At 52.4% G+C, this 19311-nt stretch overlaps 1 protein-coding gene across 2 annotated transcripts; it reads left to right on the top strand.

The window, feature by feature from the left end:
• Positions 1 to 428: 428 nt before the first annotated feature.
• NOL6 (nucleolar protein 6) lies at positions 429 to 13558 on the top strand. 2 transcript variants are annotated; one of them, XM_082694579.1, is made up of 26 exons: positions 429 to 823; positions 1817 to 2023; positions 2099 to 2215; positions 3996 to 4175; positions 5018 to 5186; positions 5394 to 5528; positions 5613 to 5776; positions 5863 to 5983; positions 6190 to 6248; positions 6332 to 6433; positions 6628 to 6743; positions 6912 to 7089; positions 7471 to 7593; positions 7763 to 7911; positions 8126 to 8201; positions 8438 to 8578; positions 8722 to 8839; positions 8921 to 9075; positions 9179 to 9342; positions 9681 to 9833; positions 10068 to 10165; positions 10924 to 11048; positions 11174 to 11263; positions 11682 to 11876; positions 11971 to 12072; positions 12292 to 13558. In XM_082694579.1, the coding sequence occupies exons 1-26, from the start codon at positions 770 to 772 to the stop codon at positions 12439 to 12441; spliced, it is 3441 nt and encodes a 1146-aa protein (XP_082550705.1). In that variant the 5' UTR covers positions 429 to 769; the 3' UTR covers positions 12442 to 13558. The 2 variants fall into 2 exon arrangements, with proteins under 2 accessions (XP_082550705.1, XP_082550706.1); XM_082694580.1 differs by having other exon boundaries at positions 505 to 1068.
• The last annotated feature ends 5753 nt before the right edge of the window (positions 13559 to 19311 follow it).

The following is a 19311-nucleotide window of genomic DNA, read 5'->3' as shown; positions in this document are numbered from 1 at the left end:
TATTATTACAATATTTTGGTAGATTTGGAAAATTTAATAATAAACTGGAGAGAACGTATTATAATTTTACAATATAATTTATAATTATAAATATAATAGAAAATATAATATATAATTTATTATAATTTATTATAATATAATAAGTTATAATAAATTATATATTTTCTATTATATTTATAATATAATATTTATATTATTCATATTATAATTTATAATATAATCACAGGATGATGTGACTTGGGACTAAATTTGACACTAAGGACAGAAAAGAATGAGTAAATTTACAACATATTTTGAAGGTAGAACTGACAAAACTGGCTACTTGATAAGACGTAGTAGACGGGGAAAAAAAGGACAGAAATCAACTAGCTCCACCCTTCGCCTTTCGACGCAACCTGCGGAAGTGAGGAAAAGAGAGCGACTGATAAACTGAACGCAGGCTTCCGGTCTGGCGTCGCAAAGAGACCGTAAATGGGAGAATCCAGTTTGGCCCCTCCCCCATGATGGGCGGTCCTGGGGAGTGACAGATGCCAATGGCCAGCGATTCTTCCGGCACTCACCTAATGGCTCTGGAACTGGGCGGAGTCCTGCGGCACGAGGCTTGTCCCCACGCGGTGCAGGGAGTTTACTGCAAACCGTCGTCAGTTTTGTTGCCAGGCTTCTGTAATTCTGCGGGGGGCTTGGGTACTTCTGCCAACGTGGGAAGAATTTGTGCAGAGTACGCAGGCTTTGAATCCGAAGTGCTGGAGCAAGACCTGGACCCAGAGTTATGGGGCCGGCGCCCACGGGAGGGCAGGATCGCGGAGCTGCTGGGGAGCCAGAGGTGGGTGAGCTGAATGGGAGGAAAGAGGACTTTCCGCGTGCCAGAGGTGGCAGAGACTGGCAGTTCGCTGACGAGGGGCGCGAAGGCGGTCGCTTCTGGAAGAGCCTTATTCCATCACGTTTCCAGTCTGGGGCACCGAGACCGCCAGGGGAGACGGAACCTAGCGTTATTTGGATAGAAGCAGTAAAGCTTATTAAAGCCTACTCCTTCGAGAACTATGCACTTGGAAGTTGAGACCAAACCAGGTCATTTTCCTAACCAGGTCTTCCTCGTCATTGTGTGAGATCTAACCTCTTGTGCCCGGTTCTGTGTTCGCCGCTGTAACAGGGCACAGGGTGGTGCTTCTGGAACCCTTCAGTAGAGCTCTCACCCGTGTGGGACCGTGGAGTGGGGGCGGGGCCCAGGGCTGTAGGGCAGAAGGTTTGGGATCCTGCAGACCAGGCTGTGAAGCCTGCTTACAGTATATGCATACTAACTGTGGAACCTTGAGCTCAGGGGCTCCTTTCAAGTGTGTATTTTCTTTTGGGATTACTGAGGATTGGATGACTTACTGAGTATATTTTACAGAGGCTACTTATACTGATGTAGTCTATAGTCAGGCTTCCTGGCAGGGGTAGAGCCTGAGCAAGAGTGGAGGTGGCATTTGCAGATTCCCAGGACTAACTGAGCAGAAGAGGAAGCTCCCTGGTGCATAGTACCGAAAATACAAGGAGCTCAAGCATTGCTTAGGCTCATTCAACTACTAACCCTACGAACTCTAGGCAGGGCTTCATGCTTGTGCTGTCACATAGAGGAGCCCTCAACTCAAGGTATTTTCAGCCTAGAGCTCAGTAATGTTCTTCTAAGTAATGATAATCCTGAGTTTTACAGTTGGACTCCCATTCAAAAGAGTGAACAGGAGCCTGTGAAGATTCTGCCCACATCCTATCAAGGTGGCACTTCAGGCAGTGGATGCTGTGACCTCACAGTGGCTTCTCTCCTCATTGGCCACAGGAGATGGAACCAGCTCCAGAAAGCACAGGCAAGGAGGGAAAGAAGGAGTCCTCAAAGAAGCGTAACTTGGCGGGACCTCCAGTGGAAGGCCTCCTGCAGCCAGTGAAGCTTAGCCGGGCAGAACTGTATAAGGAGCCCACCAATGAGGAGCTGAATCGGCTTCGGGAGACTGAGAGTCTCTTCCATTCCAGCTTGCTTCGCTTACAGGTACTATTGGGTGGCTGGGGCTTTGGTTAGATGGTGGGCCCGGAACCCTGATGCTGAACAATTCTGTTTTTTCAGGTAGAGGAGCTACTAAAGGAAGTGAGGCTACCAGAGAAGAAGAAGGAGCGGATTGATACTTTCCTACGGGAGGTCAACCAGCGGGTCCTGAGGGTGCCCTCAACTACTAAGACAGAGGTGAAGAAATGGGAAGCCCCGGAGAGGTCCTCAGTGTGGGGATCTGAAACAGGGCCTCCTCTTCTCCAGAGGGGGTGGGGTGCTAAGGAGCTCATTTTCGCTGCCAGGAGGCTCAACTGAAAGTCCAGTCAGCCATGTGTTCATTTGTTCAGCAAACACTTAGTTCCTTGCAGTACTTGTATTCTTAGGATACATTAGTGAACAAAGTGGTCTGTTTTCTAGTGTTGGACTGAGAGATAGTAGATAATAAGCATGGCAGGTAAACCGTGTGGCAATGTTAGAAAGTGGTAAGCACTATGGGCAAAGGAGAAAGTAGGGTAAGGTAAGGGAATTGTGGGGATATCAGAGGATGGGAGTGGTCTGCAACTTTAAATAGGGTGGTTCAGGTAGGCCCCATTGAAGTGACATTAGTGTGAAGATTTGAAGGAAGTGAGTCAGCCATATGGATACCTAAGGGAGGAAGAATGTGCCAGGAAGGGGAAACAGTCAACACAAAGGCTCAAATGTAGAAGTAAGTCTGGTATATTCCTTGGATTGAATGAGGAGAAAATAGGAGATGAGTTCAGAAAGGCAATGGGGGAAGGAGGCATTTCACGGAGGGCCTAGAAATAAGGACTTTGGCTGTTGCTCTGGATGAAATGAGAAACCACTGATGGGACATTTTTTTGGTAGAGCAGTGATGTGATCTAATTTCATTTAAAAAAAAATTTTTTTTAATATTTTATTTATTTATTTGACAGACAGAGATCACAAGTAGGAAGAGAGGCAGGCAGAGAGAGAGAGAGGAGGAAGCAGGCTCCCTGCAGAGCAGAGAGCCCGATGTGGGGCTCGATCCCAGGACCCTGGGATCATGACCTGAGCTGAAGGCAGAGGCTTTAACCCACTGAGCCACCCAGGCGCCCCTCTAATTTCATTTTTAAAAACATTCTCAGGGTGCCTTAGTAGCTCAGTTGGTTAAGCCACTGCCTTTGGCTCAGGTGGTGATCCCGGAGTCCCGGGACTGAGTCTCACATCAGGCTCCCACTCAGACTGTTGTGTTAGTAGAATGCAGGAACGCGTGAGTGGCTCAGTTGGTTAGGTATCTGCCTTTGGCTCCCGTCATGATCCCAGGGTCCTGGGATCCAGTCTTGCATCGGCCTTCTTGCTCATAAGGGAGCCTGCTTCTCCCTGACAAATAAAATCTTTTTTTTTTTTTTAAGATTTTATTTATTTATTTGATAGAGATCACAAGGAGGCGGAGCAGCAGGCAAAGAGAAAGAGGAAGGGAAGCAGGCTCCCTGCCGAGCAGAGAGTCCAATGCGGTCCTGGGCCCAATCCCAGGACCCAGGGATATGACCTGAGCCAAAGGCAGAGGCTTTAACCCACTGAGCCACACAGGTGCCCCTGACAAATAAAATCCTAAAAAAAAAAAAAAAAAAAAAAGTAGAATGGCGGTAGATAAAGATAAAATCAGGGAGACTAGTTAGAGACCTATTATGTGGTGATCCCCAAGAAAGTGGTAGTATCTCAGACTAGGATGGAGAAGTAGAGAAGTGGTCAGTGTCTAGATGCTCTTGAAAGTGGAATGGGTGTTCTTAATGGAGATGAGTGAAGGTGATTTAAATGTTTTGGGCTTGAACAACTGGTATGAAGTTGCCTTAATAAGGAGGATATGTTTACAGAAAGACTAGGAGTTTTCAAATATGTTGAAGTGTTTAATTTCAGATGTCTATTAGACGTCAAGGGGGACATGTCAGAAAGGCAATCAGAGTAATATGTATCACTGTCTCTGTCCCCACAGCTGACTGACCAGACCTGGCTCCCAGCTGGGGTTCGAGTACCCCTCCACCAAGTGCCCTATCCCGTGAAGGGCTGTTTCTGCTTCCTGCCTCCAGCCCAGGTCACTGTTGTGGGCAGCTACCTTTTGGGTACCTGCATCCGGCCGGACATCAATGTGGACATGGCAGTGACCATGCCCAGGGTGAGGTCCAGTATTTGGGTGATGAGGGACCTGTTCCTTGACCACCTGCAAATTCCTAGGTCCCTCTTTCTTTCCCATTTACCACTTGCCAGGAGGTTGAAATCTGAACTGGAAAAAGGGCAGAGGTGACTGGGTGGCTCAGTTGGTTAAGTGTCTACCTTCGGCTCAGTCATGATCCCAGGGTCCTGAGATTGAGCCCCACATTGGGCTCCCAGCTCAGTGAGGAGCCTGCTTCTCCCTCTCACTCCTGTTCATGCTCTCGCTCTCTCAAATAAATAAAATCTTAAAAAAACAACAAACAAACAAAATTTGTTCTTTTGCTGTCCTCTTGAGGGCAGCTTAAATGTGCCCTTGGATCAGTTGCTGCTGTTTGGAACTTTGCGTTCCTTGTCTGAGAGCTAAGTATATTGTTGTTAGCCCTGGTTCAGACGCGTTCCTTGTCTGAGAGCTAAGTATATTGTTGTTAGCCCTGGTTCAGACACTCTGGCCAGGAAGGACCCCTGAAGTTTCTTTTTCTTTCTTTCTTTCTTTTTTTTTTTTTTTTTAAATTTTGTTTATCTATTTGGCACAGAGAGAGAGATCACAAGTAGACAGAGAGGCAGACAGAGAGAGAAGGGGAAGCACGCTCCCCGCTGAGCAGAGAGCCTGATGTGGGGCTCAATCCATGGACCCTGAGACCATGACCTGAGCTTGAAGGCTTAACCCTCTGAGCCACCCAAGTGCCCCAGATATCTCTGAGGTTTCTAACTGTGATTCACCTTGGCTTCATCCTGCACCCCCAGCTCTCTAACAACTAGCAGTTAAGTGCCTGGTCATCTCTCCCTTCTTGTGACCCTCCCCAGGAGATCCTACAGGACAAGGATGGGTTGAACCAGCGCTACTTCCGCAAGCGCGCTCTCTACCTGGCCCATTTGGCTCACCATCTGGGCCAAGACCCCCTCTTTGGCAGTGTTCGCTTCTCCTACACCAACGGCTGCCACCTGAAACCCTCATTGCTTCTTCGGCCCCCTGGTGAGAGGCACACACTGGGCCAAAGCACAGTCTGGGGTGACAAATCTAGTGGGGAAGGGGCGGGGACCTCAAGTCCAAGGTGAGTGGTTTGGGCCTCAGGTTTGAAGGACAGATTCTAAGGTGGGAGGAGGGCGTGGGCCCTCACATAGGAGGAGGGTGGTACAGGGCACCCCCTGGCAGGATCTCAGCCCTCCCTGTCTCCCCCAGGGAAGGATGAACGCCTGGTCACCGTACGTCTGCATCCGTGCCCTCCACCTGACTTCTTCCGCCCCTGCCGCCTGTTGCCGTCTAAGAACAACGTGCGCTCTGCCTGGTACCGAGGGCAGAGTTCCCCAGGGGATGGTAAGCAGGCAGTGGTATCAAGGTAGAGCTGAAGGGAAGGATGTTGTGGGGATTTCTCCTCCCAAGGCTTCCCCTCTCCCACAGGTAGCCCGGAGCCTCCCACCCCCCACTATAACACGTGGGTCCTGCAGGACATGACCCTTGAGTCCCATATGCAGCTGCTGTCCACTGTGCTGGGCTCAGCCTTGGGGCTGAAGGATGGTGTGGCACTTCTGAAGGTCTGGCTGCGGCAGCGGGAACTGGACAAGGTGAGCTGGGAGTGACGCAGCCTCCCTGCTTCTCTGGGTGGCGGGCTGGCCCTAAGCTTGGGCCTCTCTCTCCATCTCATTTTCAGGGCCTGGGAGGGTTCAGTGGGTTCCTTGTCTCCATGCTGGTTGCCTTCCTTGTGTCCACACGGAAAATCCACACCACTATGAGTGGCTACCAGGTCCTGAGGAGCGTCTTGCAGTTTCTGGGTAAGGTGGCTAAGGATTCCACTCTTCCTGTGAGTCCTCTCATCCTACCAGGGATCATTCAGTTTGTTGCCATCAGACAGTTGAACAAACTGAATTCTGGAGGCAGGCAGTTGTAGTCACCTGACCAGAGGGACAGTGTCATTAGGGCTGGGTCCCCTGGGAAGAAGATACCGTCTGATACACCCATCTTCTCTGGCTCACTTCAGCCACCACAGATTTGACAGTCAACGGGATCAGCCTATGTCTCAGCTCAGATCCCTCCTTGGTGAGTGGGGCAGGGTTGGGTCTGGACAAGGAGGCTTGATGGTAAGGCCCCAACCCTAACTGATTTCTCTCTGTGCCTCCAAGCCGGCCCTGGCTGACTTCCACCAGGCCTTCCCTGTTGTATTCCTGGACTCCTCAGGCTTTCTCAATCTCTGTGCTGATGTTACTGCCTCTACTTACCACCAGGTACCAATCCAGTCGTACCCCTCAATGTCCTGGTCCAGATTCTTTCCCTTCTGCCAGTCCCAGGGCCCCAGAAACTCCTCTCCAAAGAGCTTAGGTCAGGCATGTCTCTTGGTCTGAGCCCTCAGGTCAATGAAGAGAGGGGTAGAGTGGTGATAGTTTCACATGTGAGTTCCCTGTTTATCCTGTGTCCCCAGGTACAGCATGAGGCACGGCTGTCTATGGCATTGCTGGACAGTAGAGCTGATGACGGATTCCAGCTTCTGTTGATGACTCCCAAACCCATGATCCGGGCTTTTGACCATGTCTTGCAGTAAGTTTAGGGGTGGCAGGCTATGTCAGTGGGGCCTTTTCCCCTGGGGCTGCAGTGATGGGGCAGATGTGCTCAGGCAGATGTTTAGATCTTCCTTGTTTTGAGGGGGGTGGTCTTTGGGGTCAGCAGCACCTCAATCTGTCTCTTTGTCCCTCTGTGCCCCTCTAGCATCCATCCATTGAGTCGCCTACAAGCAGCATGTCACCGGCTAAAGCTGTGGCCAGAGCTGCAGGATCTTGGTGGGGACTATGTTTCTGCTGCTTTGGGCTCCCTGACCACGCTCCTGGAGCAGGGTCTGGGGTCCCGTCTGCACCTGCTGGCCCATTCTCGGCCCCCAGTGTCAGAGGTGAGGTGCTGTGGGGGTGGGGAGTTTGTGGGCTTAAGAGGGACTAGATCCAGAGTCCCATGGGATACAAAAGACACCATTCCTCTAGCTAGATCTACCTACCTACCTTTCTATATTTCTTCTTTCTTTCTTTTTTTAATCCATTACAGAGAGAGAGTGTGTGCAAGCAGGGGGAGGGTCAGAGGCAGAGGGAGAAGCAGGCTCCTCACTGAGTGGGGAGCCCAATGTGAGGTTTGATTCCAGGATCCTGGGATCATGACCCAAGCTGAAGGCAGACACTTGACCAACTGAGCCACCCAGGTGCCCCTAGATCTTTAGATCTGGGTTTTCGATCAAGCGGGGGCATTCTTGAGTTGAGCTTTGCCTTTTTATACCCTTCAGTGGGACCTCAGCCAAGATCCACCAAAGCACAGAGACTCTGGGACCCTGACCCTGGGATTGCTCCTCCGGCCTGAGGGGCTGACCAGTGTCCTTGAGCTGGGTCCAGAGGCCAACCAGCCTGAGGTGAGGAGCCGTGGGGTCTGGGGATGATTTGGGCCTGTCTTGAGAAGTCCAAGCCGTGCGCTGGCAGAAGTGTGGATTATCCTTATGCCGCTTAGATTGCAGTCTTTCAGGGGTTTCTGACAGAGCCCATCTTTGTTGATTTCTCCTACCACCCATTGCCTTTCCTCAGGCTTCTGACTTCCGCCAGTTCTGGGGATCTCGCTCAGAGCTTCGGCGTTTCCAGGATGGAGCCATTCGGGAAGCTGTGGTTTGGGAAGCAGGCTCTATGGCCCAGAAGCGCCTTATTCCCCACCAAGTGGTCACCCACCTCTTGGCACTGTGAGTCTTAGCATCTGGATGCCGGGAAGTAGCCATAGATTGGGGAGCCTTTTAGGAGAGTGAGTCTTAGCATCTGGATGCCGGGAAGTAGCCATAGATTGGGGAGCCTTTTAGGAGAGTCTGGCCTAGGCTTTGGGCTGAGCAGCTAAAGTCCAGTCGCTTATTCCAGTAGCCTCAATGCCCACACTGAGTCTGTGCTATGCCCCTTTCCCAGCCATGCCAACATCCCAGAGACCTGTGTCCACTATGTGGGGGGCCTTCTGGACACATTGATCCAAAGCCCAAAAGAGGTAAGGGTTGTGTGTCAGGGCTGGGGTCAAGGTGGAGGGTGGTTGCTGAGCAGCCTGTGGGGTGGAATTAAGTAGCTATACCTGAGCCAGACTGCACTTCCCATAGTGTCCAGCAGAGGGGATGCTGGTTCTACCACAGCCTTAGCTGTGGTAAAATCCCAGGTGGGTGGGGGTGGAGTGGGGGAGGGGGATGGGTTCCTAGGGTCCTGGTCTCCTGACTGTATTCTCCTTCTTAGACCTCCAGCACAGGTGAGGAGGCCCTGGCAGCAGCTGTGCGTTGCTATGATGACCTCAGTCGCCTCCTGTGGGGGCTGGAAGGTCTCCCGCTGACTGTGTCTGCTGTGCAGGGAGCTCACCCAGTGCTGCGGTATACTGAGGTGAGGTGCAAGGGGACAGGGAGCCCTTTCTGCTTGGTGACCCCTTCGCCTCTGCCCCACCCACCCAGTATTGCCCCTTTCCAATTCCCATGTTCACTCTCCCCCTGTCTCAGGCCCCTTCCTCAGCCCTACTTCTTCCATAGGTGTTTCCACCTACCCCAGTCAGGCCAGCCTACTCCTTCTATGAGCAGCTTCGAGAGCGGGCCTCGCTGTTACCCCGGCCTGACAAGCCCTGTCCAGCCTACGTGGAGCCCATGACCGGTGAGGATCCTCTTGGGAGGGATGAGATGAAACTTTCCCACTCCAGCCCACAGTCTCGAGAACTCTTACTTTTCTTCCTAGTGGTATGTCACCTGGAGGGCAGTGGTCAGTGGCCACAGGATGCTGAGGCCATACGGCGGGTCCGAGCTGCCTTCCAGCTGCGCCTGGCAGAGCTGCTGACACAACAGCACGGGCTGCAGTGTCGTGCCACGGCCACACACACAGACGTCCTCAAGGTTAGGCTGGTGCAGGGTCAGGAGGCCCCAGGGAGGGAGGAGATGGGGTGTGAGGGTGCTCCAGGCTGACCTGGATCTCTCACCCCATCCCCTCTTCCACCAGGATGGGTTCGTGTTCCGGGTTCGTGTGGCCTATCAGCGGGAGCCCCAGATCCTGAGGGAAATGCGGAGCCCTGAGGGGATGATCTCCTTGAGGGACACACCTGCCTCTCTCCACCTCGAGAGGGAGACGAGGCACTTGCCCCTGCTCACCAGCGCCTTGCATGGGTATGGCCCTGTCTGAGAGGCCAGATGTTATAATAGAGACAGGAGTTATGGAGTCAGGCAAATTCTAGAACCTTCGCCCTGCCACTTCACTGGCTATGTCCTTTTTGGGCAGGGCAGGCCCCCTGCTCCGGCCTTATTTCTTCTCATGTGTAAAATGGGAATTTTAGAGGACCAACCTGTTGGCATTAGATAGGGGTATGTGAGATTCTGTATAGAGTGTGTTAGCACAGAAGGAGACTTCAGGGAAAGGTTGAGTGGAGAGTGGTGGTGGAGATGAAGTACTGTTCTAGGGCCCTGATGTCCTGAGGCTCATTGCCACTACTCTTCCCCATCCGCAGGCTCCAGCAGCAACACCCAGCCTTCTCAGGTGTGGCGCGGCTGGCCAAGCGGTGGGTACGTGCCCAGCTTCTGGGTGCAGGGTTCACGGACGAAAGCCTGGACCTGGTGGTTGCTGCTCTTTTCCTGCATCCTGAGCCCTTCACCCCTCCCAGGTAATTCTCTCCATCTTTACCTTAGACAGAAAGTTCCCCTTGGGGCCGGCTTTCATCCCTTAAGCTATACCTTCAGTCCGAATGGGAGAAGGTAGTTGAAATAGGTGACAGAAGGGGTTCTGAGACACCCTCCACCCCCTAATCCCTGCCAAGGGGTCTAGGTTGTCTAGACCACTGGGTGAGCCTTGGAATGTGTGGTTGGGCCCAAACTCTTTGCTCACTTTTTTTTCTCAGCTCCCCCCAAGTCGGCTTCCTTCGGTTCCTTTTCTTGGTATCAACCTTTGATTGGAAGAACAACCCCCTTATTGTCAACCTCAACAACGAGCTCACTGGTAAGTGGTAGGACTGGGGTCAGACTACCGCAGGAAAGACAGCTTATGGATTGCAGAGTAGGGCACATGAGGTTCTCCCTGTCAGTCTGTGAGGTGCCTTTATGTGTGTGTGCCCAACCTTTCCCGGATATTTGTGCTTGACCCCAGTGGCCTTGGTGTGGAGGAATTACTAGGAAGAAGAGGCCCAGTCCAAGTCTTTAGGGAGTTCTGAGGCTGGAGAGCTATGGTTTGCTCACACGATGATCAGAAACAGAATGGGCTAAGGGTGGTAAGCAGGCTACCTGGTGGGGGCTGTGAAGGGAAGAAGGGAGTAGAAGGGGACACTGAATGCTGGGTCAGAAGTCTTGTGTGGAGCAGGAAAGGGCCCAGATTAGATGCCCAGACCTCTTGGGGAGTGGGGGTGATGATTTCCAGTTGTAACATGAGGAGCTCCTGGTCCCAGCAGAGAGGAGGGTGTCAGCTTCCTAATTCCCCAGGTGTGTGGGAGCATAGGGTGGGAGGGGGTCAGGGGCAGGCCTCAGCTTGTGCAAGCCCGGAAACTAGACTGGGGTGCCAGGCAGTGGAAAATTCTGCCTCTGGGCTGAGCTTGGGAGTTTAGTGCCCCACCCAACAGGGGCAGACATGGTGTCCTTTTCATTGCTTTTGTCTGTTGGGGGAGGGCCATCAGAAAATCCCTGCGATGGGCCAGCAGAAGACTTGGGGCTGTAGAACATGTCGGGAAAGGAGCAGGCTGACCCAGGACCCCCTCTTGTTCACAGTGGAGGAGCAGGGAGAGATCCGCAGTGGCTTCCTGGCAACTCGGACACAACTCCCGGTCATGGTCATCATTACACCCCAGGATCGTAAAAACTCTGTATGGACACAGGATGGACCCACGCCCCAGGTGCAATCCCATTCCTACTTCCAAATTTGTGTTTTTCTTCCCCTAAGGAAAAAGTAGGCCCAGTCCGACCGCAGAGAGACCCATGGTTAGGTCTGATCTGTTTGCTGTATGTGTATCCCCTCTAGATTCTACAGCAGCTTGTAGTCCTGGCCGCTGAGGCCTTGCCTGTCCTAGAGAAGCAGCTTATGGATCCCCAGGGGCCTGGAGACATCAGGGTAAGCCCCTGACCAAGAGTGGCTCTGGGGTTCTGGGGAGTCTGCCTTTGAACATTGGAAGTCTGGAGGTGTGGGAGCCCTCACTGGATGCTCTGTCTTCTTGTTTGGTGAGGCTGAATCCATAGAAGGCATCAGAGCTGCCCACGGTGCCTGACAGTGCTGGAGCCTGCAGGACAACCAGGGTCCTGGCTCTCTCCAGGCTGCATACCTCTAGCCTCTGCTCCTCCTGAGAGGGTGAAGCTGACCCCAGCTTGGGCTTGGTGTTCCCACCTTCAGATGAGCATTTGGGCCCATATTGGGGCAGGGGGTAGTGACAGACAAAAGAGGAGGAGGAAACCGAGGTGGGCATGTAGGAGGCTTTGTGGTCCACCTCTCAACTCCCAGTGGGCACTGCTGACCCTGTCCTACCCTTCCTTAGACGGTGTTCCGGCCGCCCTTGGATTTGTATGATGTGCTGATCCGCCTTTCTCCCCGCCACATCCCCCGGCACCGCCAAGCCGTGGACTCGCCAGCTGCCTCCTTCTGCCGTGGCCTGCTCAGTGAGCCAGGGCCAACTTCCCTGATGCCTGTGCTGGGCTATGATCCTCCTCAGCTCTATCTGGCACAGCTCAGGGTAGGCCCTAAGGGACTGACTAAACCTGGGGCCATGGAGATGATTCTCAGGTGTCCAACACCTGTAGTCTTATCTGTGTCCTGCCCTTTCCTAGGAGGCCTTTGGGGACCTGGCCCTTTTCTTCTATGACCAGCATGGTGGAGAGGTGATCGGTGTTCTCTGGAAGCCCAGCAGCTTCCAGCCCCAGCCCTTCAAGGTGTGCTGGCTGGTGAAACGTGTGTTCGTGAGTGTGTGCTTACAGTTCCGTGTGGGCACGCCTGTCTGTATGTGGCGTGCTCTCTGAGTGACCGTGGGTCAGGTGTGGAGCACGTGTCTTGCATGTCTGTCTCCACTACTGCTGTTCCCCTCCGCCGCCCATGTGTTGTCTCTTGTGTACCTTTAGGACACTCAGTCCACATTTCTCTGCTTCCCCTAGGCCTCCAATGTGAAGGGGCGCATGGTGACGTCTCGAGGTGGGGAGCTGGTGATGGTGCCCAATGTGGAAGCAATCCTGGAGGACTGGGCCATCCTCGGTGAAGGCCTGGTGCAGGCCGTGGAGGCCCGAAGTGAGAGGTGGACCGTGTGATCTCCAGCCCTAGGAGCAAGCTGTAGGTGACAGCTGGACTTCAAACCTCTGGAATGGCATGACCTCCACCCTTGCCACGTATGGATCCTTCGTGGAGTACCTGCCAGTCTGAACGCACTGAGATGTTCCCCCAAAGAAGCCCTGCCCCAATTTTCTGTCTGATGCCTCAGCACTGGGGCAGGGTCCTGGGATCCTAGAGAGTTCCCTGGGCCTGTCTGAACTCCCAGAAGAGGAGGGTGAGCCAGCTCAGAGAGGGAGCTAAATGAACCCAGAAGATCCATCTACCTGTCAGCCCTGGCCTGGGCTTCTTTTTATCTTCCTAGGATGTTTCCAGAAGCTTGGAGAGGAGGACATGTGTCCAGGGCTGAGGCTCTGTCTCCTTCCTGTTGCCAGGATATGTGCCTAGACCTTACAGTATGCCCTTCAGTGTAGGGTCTGAACTTTAAATAGGGCCCAGAGGGGGACAGCTGGTCCTCTAGTCCAGGAAAACTGCAGAGAGCACCTGTGCTGCACTGGCTGCTCAGTGTCTCAGTCTCTCTGGCTCTGTGCCTCTGCCCATTCATGTCACAAACTGCCCCCACCTCGTCCCTGCAGCGGGCGTGCAGAGGAGAGCAAGACCCTGATCCTGCTCTCCAGGAGCTCTCCATATGGGGGGCAGGTAGTGGGGTTGCTGCCTCCTTTCAGCCCAGTACACACCCCCTTCCGGCAGCCTCTCCCTTCTCCATCTCCCCTAATCCTGGATGTTTTACAGACTCAGCTCAAATAGTGCTTCCTCCAACCCTTCTCACACCCCCAGCCTGAGGTGCTCTTTTCTCTGAAACATTGGAGCAGTTTTTGTGTGTTCAGCTTACTTGGTGGTCACATTCAGTGGCATGCACCCTTCTGTTGTCTTAAACTTGGATTTTAAATTAAATTACTTTTGGGGCACCTGGGTGGCTCAGTTGTTAGGTGTCTGCCTTTGGCTTAGGTCAGGATCTCAGGGTCCTGGGATCGAGTCCCATGTTGGGCTCCCTGCTCAGCAGGAAGCCTGCTTTTCCCTCTTCTGCTCCTCCTGCTTGTGTTCCCTCTCTTGCTGTGTCTCTGTCAAATAAATAAAATCTTAAAAAGAAAAAAAAAATCACTTACTTTCCCCATGTTCTTGGCTCTTCTGCTTTCTTCACATGGTTTTAACCTTGTCTTCTACACATAAGCTCTTTGGGGGCACGTGACATGTAGAGTTCTTGGTGCCTTTGTGGCACCGAGGACAGCGCTGTGCTCAAGAAGGGTACAGATGTGTACAGAGGGCTGATGGGAGCAAGCACCAGACTTCAAAGAAAATCGCGACTTTTACTCTGCCTAGAATGCGTGGGGTGGTGATGGTGAGCAGATAGTCATAGAGGGCTCGGTAAATGCTGGGTGCTATTAGGTTTTTTACATATCTTCTGTGTGGGAATGTGCTCACACAGTAATACCAGCCCCATGAAGTATGTGCTTTGACTTCTCATCTGAATGAAGGAGCAGGTTCAGCAGCAGGCAGGCCCTTGGCTGCCTGGTCATCAGCCTTCATTCTCAAGATGATAAGCCATTTATGGGAACCCCGATCTCCTTTTATCCCAATTTTGTGAGTCTTTGTGAACCTATGCCAGTCCCTAGCTGTCACTGTTAAGGGATTAGAAATGGGCATACCGTTGGGCTGTATGTGTGAGCTGAAATTGGCATTTCCCCATAATCCCCAAAGGAAAGCACGAAAGGCTTCACTGTCAGAGAAACACCTTTCAGCGCTCATGGACCTTGGGTGTGTGGTTGTCCCTAGCTGCTCCTCACTCACTTTTCCCCACAGCCCGTCCCTGAGGCTCTGAGGAGGGACAGTGCTGGCCTACTTCAGGCAGTCCTGCTTCATGCAAAGGTCAGCTTCAGTCCTTGGTTTCTGGCCTTTCCACAATTCAGTTCTAGAGGATCCCAGTGCAGGAAGGAACAGAATCGGCTCCTAGGGAGAATAGCAGGTGGCTCCGAGAGGGGAAGACAGTGGTCTCCACTCTCGAGATGAGCCCTGGCCCTGCTACCTCCTCATGTGTCCTCGGGCAGGTCACACACGCTTGCTGGGCTCAGCCTTCCCACCTTGAAAATGGGCATGGTACTGGCTTTTTCGGGTGCACAACGTGGCAAGGGAGGAGGCCAGAGGACTCAAACTCAAGAAGCTGGGCCATCCTTTCTGCACTCCCTGCTTAGTTTAGAGGGTGGGGTGTGGAGAGTGCTAGAAGCCCAGCCCCTAATCTCAGTCCCTCATACTGCAGCCCCAAGCCGTTTTCCTCATATCTCTGGGAAGTAGGTGAGGAGGCGGTGTGGTCTAAGATGATCTGGAAGTGGGGGTGGCCTGAGGAGCTGGACCTTCATTGGAAGGGAAGGAGAGAAAACTAGAAGGAACTGTGTAAGTGAAGGTGTAGGCTACAGCTCCCCGTGGGTGCGTCTGCCTCTGTGAGCTTCTGCATTTAACTTTGAAGGTGGACAGGGATGGGGTGGGAGTCTGTCTGATGTATGGATTTGTCTGCTCCGTGTTGGCGGGTGTGGATATGTCTGTATGCTCCAGTCTGTGTGCACATTTTTGCCTCTAATTCTGAGTTGCTGTAAAAGGGGAAATATTTTTTTAATCTTAACTTTAATTAATTAATTAATTATTTTTGACAGAGAGAGAGAGAGAGAGCACAAGCAGGTAGAGCAGCCGGCAGGGGGAGAGGGAGAAGCAGGCCCTTCGTGGAGGAGAAAGCCCAATGCGGCTCTTGATCCTGGGAACCTGGGATCATGACCTGAGTAGAAGGCAGACACCCAACCCACTGAGCCAGCCAGGCACCCAAATCTTTTTTTTAAAGATTTTATTTATTTGTTTGACCACAAGAGAGATCCCAAGTAAGCAGAGAGGCAGGCAGAGAGAGCAGGGGGAAGCAGGCTCCCCGCTGAGCAGAGAGCCCAATGCGGGGCTCAATCACAGGACCCTGAGATCATGACATGAGCGGAAGGCAGAGGCTTAACCCACTGAGCCACCCAGGTGCCCCAGGGAAACTCTGTTTTTGAAGAGCAAGTTGGAAAAGAACTCTCAGATAAAAGGCAAAAACTCAATTTTTTCCCTGTGGATTTAAAGGCTTTAAACAAAAGCCTTTGCCTTGGGGCTTTGGTTTCTCAGTTCTGTCAGACTTTTTTTTTTTTTAAGATTTTATTTTTATTTATTTGACAGAGAGAGACACAGCGAGAGAGGGAACACAAACTGGGGGAGTGGAAGAGGGGGAAGCAGGCTCCCCACTAAGCAAAGAGCCCAATGCGGGGCTCGATCCCAGGACCCCGAGATCACAACCCGAGCTGAAGGCAGAAGCTTAACAACCGAGTCACCCAGGCACCCCTCTGTCAGACTTTCTAAGCCTGTCTACATCGTTAGATTTAGTGAACTCTCAAATGGTCTGCTCTTCTGACTGTGGTATCACCACGTCCTCCAAACCAGAATCCTTTTGGGACTTTTGGGTGATGCAGTGGGTTGGGGATCCGACTTGGTTTCAGCTCAGGTCGAGATCTCAGGGTCGTGGGATCGAGCCTTGGGGCAGACTTCACACCAAGCCAGAGTCTACTTGAGACTCTCTGTCTCCCTCTGCCCCTCCCACTCATGCTCTAAAATAAACAAATCTTCTAAAAAAAAATTAAAAAGTATTAAACCAGAATCCTTCTAGCTGAAGACCTATTTTCCTCTGCCCCATACCTTACTTTGGAGTAGAAGAGCAAGACCCTTGGGGTCCTTGGAGCAGGTTACATTCAATGAAGTCCTGAGGGCTGCTGAGATTTGGGCTAGCCGGAGCGCCCCCACCCCAGTAAATAAACATGTAACCCCCCCAACATCCGGTACTTGCTTTGTGAGTCATAGATTAATCCAGGTGAGAGATAAAGGGGAGGGGAAGCCTGGGGCACGTGAGTCACCCCTACCCTACTCAGTAATAGGCTAGCCTGCTTGCCCATCCCTCTGCTGCAAAGAGAGAGGAGGGAGTGTTGGGGGGAGACGGGACTCTTAGACTGCCCACGGCACTAATGGGGACCAGGGTGTTCCAAACCCAGAGGGAGACTCATTTCCCTTTCCCACTTCAGCTTCTGAGAGGCAGGATGGGGAGGATAATTTTTTTTTATTTACACGAGGCCCAGAGAGGTCAGAACTTGTCCGGGGTTACAGAGGGGGCTAGGGGTGGAGACCCAGAGAACCCAGGCATCCTGGCTCCAGGCCTTGCTGCTGAGCCTGGGCTTTCCTGTCGCCAAGGGCTGGAGTGAGGAAAATACAGGAATGGAGAGCTGAGTTCCAGATCTGTGCAATGGGGCGGAGAGGCGTGCAAAGCCTGGCCCTGTCCCCTGTTCTGGGTCACCTGCCAGCCTTGCTGCTTCCCGTCCACCCAGGGCAGTTGACCGAAGCGGTTAGCAAGACCTAGAGGAGCAGAGTCAAGGATAGGGGAGGGATGGGGGTGTGCACACTCTGGTCCACCTTAGCTCAAGCCTAAGTCTCCTCTGTCCCCCTAGCTGACAATATGGTATTATAATCAACAAACTTGCTAAGAGATTAGACCTTAATTATTCCAGCCACTTAAGAAAGGACAATTATGTAATGGACATCTAATTATCGCTACAATGGCAATCATATTATACGGCATAGAGAGATATGGCATCTTGGCCTTTGTCTAATCTGCCCCCACAAAATCCCCATCCCCATCTCCGAATCCATGGCGTCTCCCTGAAGTTCAGTTCCCACTGATCCCAGGTCTAGCGATCCTCAGGAAGTCATACTTGAAGTCTGACAGCAGAACCTCCTGCTGGAGCCTGTCCCCTCCCTTAGATCCTTCCCCTTGTGATGCCTCTTCCCTGGGGGCAGGCAGCTGGTAGCTGCCCTGTAATTAGCGCCCAGCCTGGGCTGGGATGAGGGGAGAGAATACTGGGTCTCACACATGCCCATGACATTTCTGGAACACCAGATGGAGCCTCCTTCCACCACCTGTTCCCCATCCTTCCCTCTTCAGACCACAGGCCTCTCAGAGAGCAGTTGTCTTGGGCCCCAAATCAGGTTCAAGTTCCAGTCTTCCCAATTCTGCTTGCCTCCATTTTAGTTCCTTGCCAACCTGCCCTCTTCTCTCTGCCCCCTAAATGCCCAAATCAAATCCTCCTCACTCCCTGTAGCTATTGCCCTGCATCTGGTCTCTTTTGCTCCTCCATGGCTTCCTTCCAGGCCTCCTGGCCTCAGCCTCTTCCCTCCAACATATCCTCCACTTCACAGCTGGAGGGATCCTTCTAATGCCTTCCATTAACTGGCAGATGGAGACCATACCACTCCCCTGCTTTAAACCCTCAGGTCTCCGATCAGCTTTTATTCTTAGCAGTGAAATATTTGTCCATTATCATCCTGTTTAGAACCCTGATATAACATGGTTAAAACACTGTGCTTGAAGCAGGAGGCAGGGCCAGGGCTCTGCCTCCTTGGCATCCCTCTCCCCATTTCCAGCGGCAGAGTCACTTTGAGAACTCCCTCAGAGCCCTAGGGATTACAGAAGCACAGTTTGAGTATCTCTGGATCCTCAATAAGGTCCAGGCCCTTAGTACAGAACCCAAACTCCTTCCCCCAGTGGCTCTTCCTGGCTTGATGTACTCTAGGTGCTCTCATCATGGCCTGGCCCAGCAGGCTCTCACCTTGAAGACCCTCCTTAAAATCCCCAGCCAAATGTTCCCTCCTCCAGGAAGCCCTCTAGTTGCCTCAGCCCTGCAAGAGCTTCACCCTCTCTTCTTGGCCACAGGGATTTGCCAGGCCCTAATTCAGGCCCCTCAGGAAGCCCATGAGCTTTTCTTCCTCCTAAAACTCTGGTCATAACCCCTCATTCTCTGAGGCACCCATCCTTGTTCCAGAAGTTTCCTGCTAGTGAAGGAGACAGGAAAACAGAAAACCCAGGGGTTCTGAGGATCTGATCCCTGAGGTGTGAACCTGAGCCTTCCAGACATCCTAGGCCTGTTCACAGGGATAGCCTGGTCTGTGTCAGCTCCATGTCACTAACTCCCCTCCCCCCAGGCTGGCATGGGACAAGCCCAAAGTCTCCAGATTTCTCAACAGATCCCCATCCTCCGTCTCTGTTTTTTGTAAACACTGGACCCAGAGCCACAGCCAGGCCCAGGCAGGGACACACAGATATCATACAGAGCCCCTGGGACACATAAATGCACACGCAGGCCCTCATGGATATACACACACATGCATGGACCCCATGGTTGTCCACGTGTCCATGCAGGCCTCCATGGATACACACACACACACAGTCAAGAACACACAGGGACACGTATGCATATTCACGTAGGAGGACATGTGGCTCAGATTAAGGAGGCAGCTTCTAGAATGAGCCTTTTTTTTTTTTTTAAGATTTCATTTATTTATTTTACAGAGAGAGATCACAAATAGGCACAGAGACAGACAGAGAGATGAGGAGAAGCAGGCTCCCTGCTGAGCAGAGAGCCCTATGCGGGACTCGATCCCAGGCCCCTGGGATCATGACCTGAGCCGAAGGTAGAGGCTTAACCCACTGAGCCACCCAGGCGTCCCGAGCCTTTCTTTCTATGTTGACTACGTAATACAGTTTTTAAAGCCTGAAGCACCCACAGTCTTGTTTGGTTCTTACAGAGGCCCTGGGTTGGGGGATGGGAGGACCCCATCTGGAAACTTCCAGATGACTGGTGAAGAAACTGACACTCTGAGGGCTGGGAGAAGAGAGTTGTCTCTCTCTTCTCACTGGGAGAGAGACAACTCTCTTCTCCCAGTGAGCAGTGGCCAAGCCAAACCTGGAGCTGAGATTCCGGGTCTGTGAGAGGCCTCTGTCCCATCAGCCTAGACTTTCT

Source organism: Mustela nivalis, assembly GCF_964662115.1.
Source record: "Mustela nivalis genome assembly, chromosome: 13".
Taxonomy (NCBI): Eukaryota; Metazoa; Chordata; class Mammalia; order Carnivora; family Mustelidae; genus Mustela; species Mustela nivalis.
Note: the sequence above shows the minus strand (reverse complement) of the source record. Positions and strands in the feature narration are given on the sequence as shown.

Excerpts from the sequence above, each read along its gene's own strand:
- NOL6 (XM_082694579.1), top strand. The coding sequence starts at position 770 with ATGGGGCCGGCGCCCACGGGAGGGCAGGATCGCGGAGCTGCTGGGGAG. Across the intron at positions 5,187-5,393 it reads ATTGCTTCTTCGGCCCCCTG|GGAAGGATGAACGCCTGGTC; the intron begins GTGAGAGGCACA and ends TGTCTCCCCCAG. Across the intron at positions 5,984-6,189 it reads GAGCGTCTTGCAGTTTCTGG|CCACCACAGATTTGACAGTC; the intron begins GTAAGGTGGCTA and ends GGCTCACTTCAG.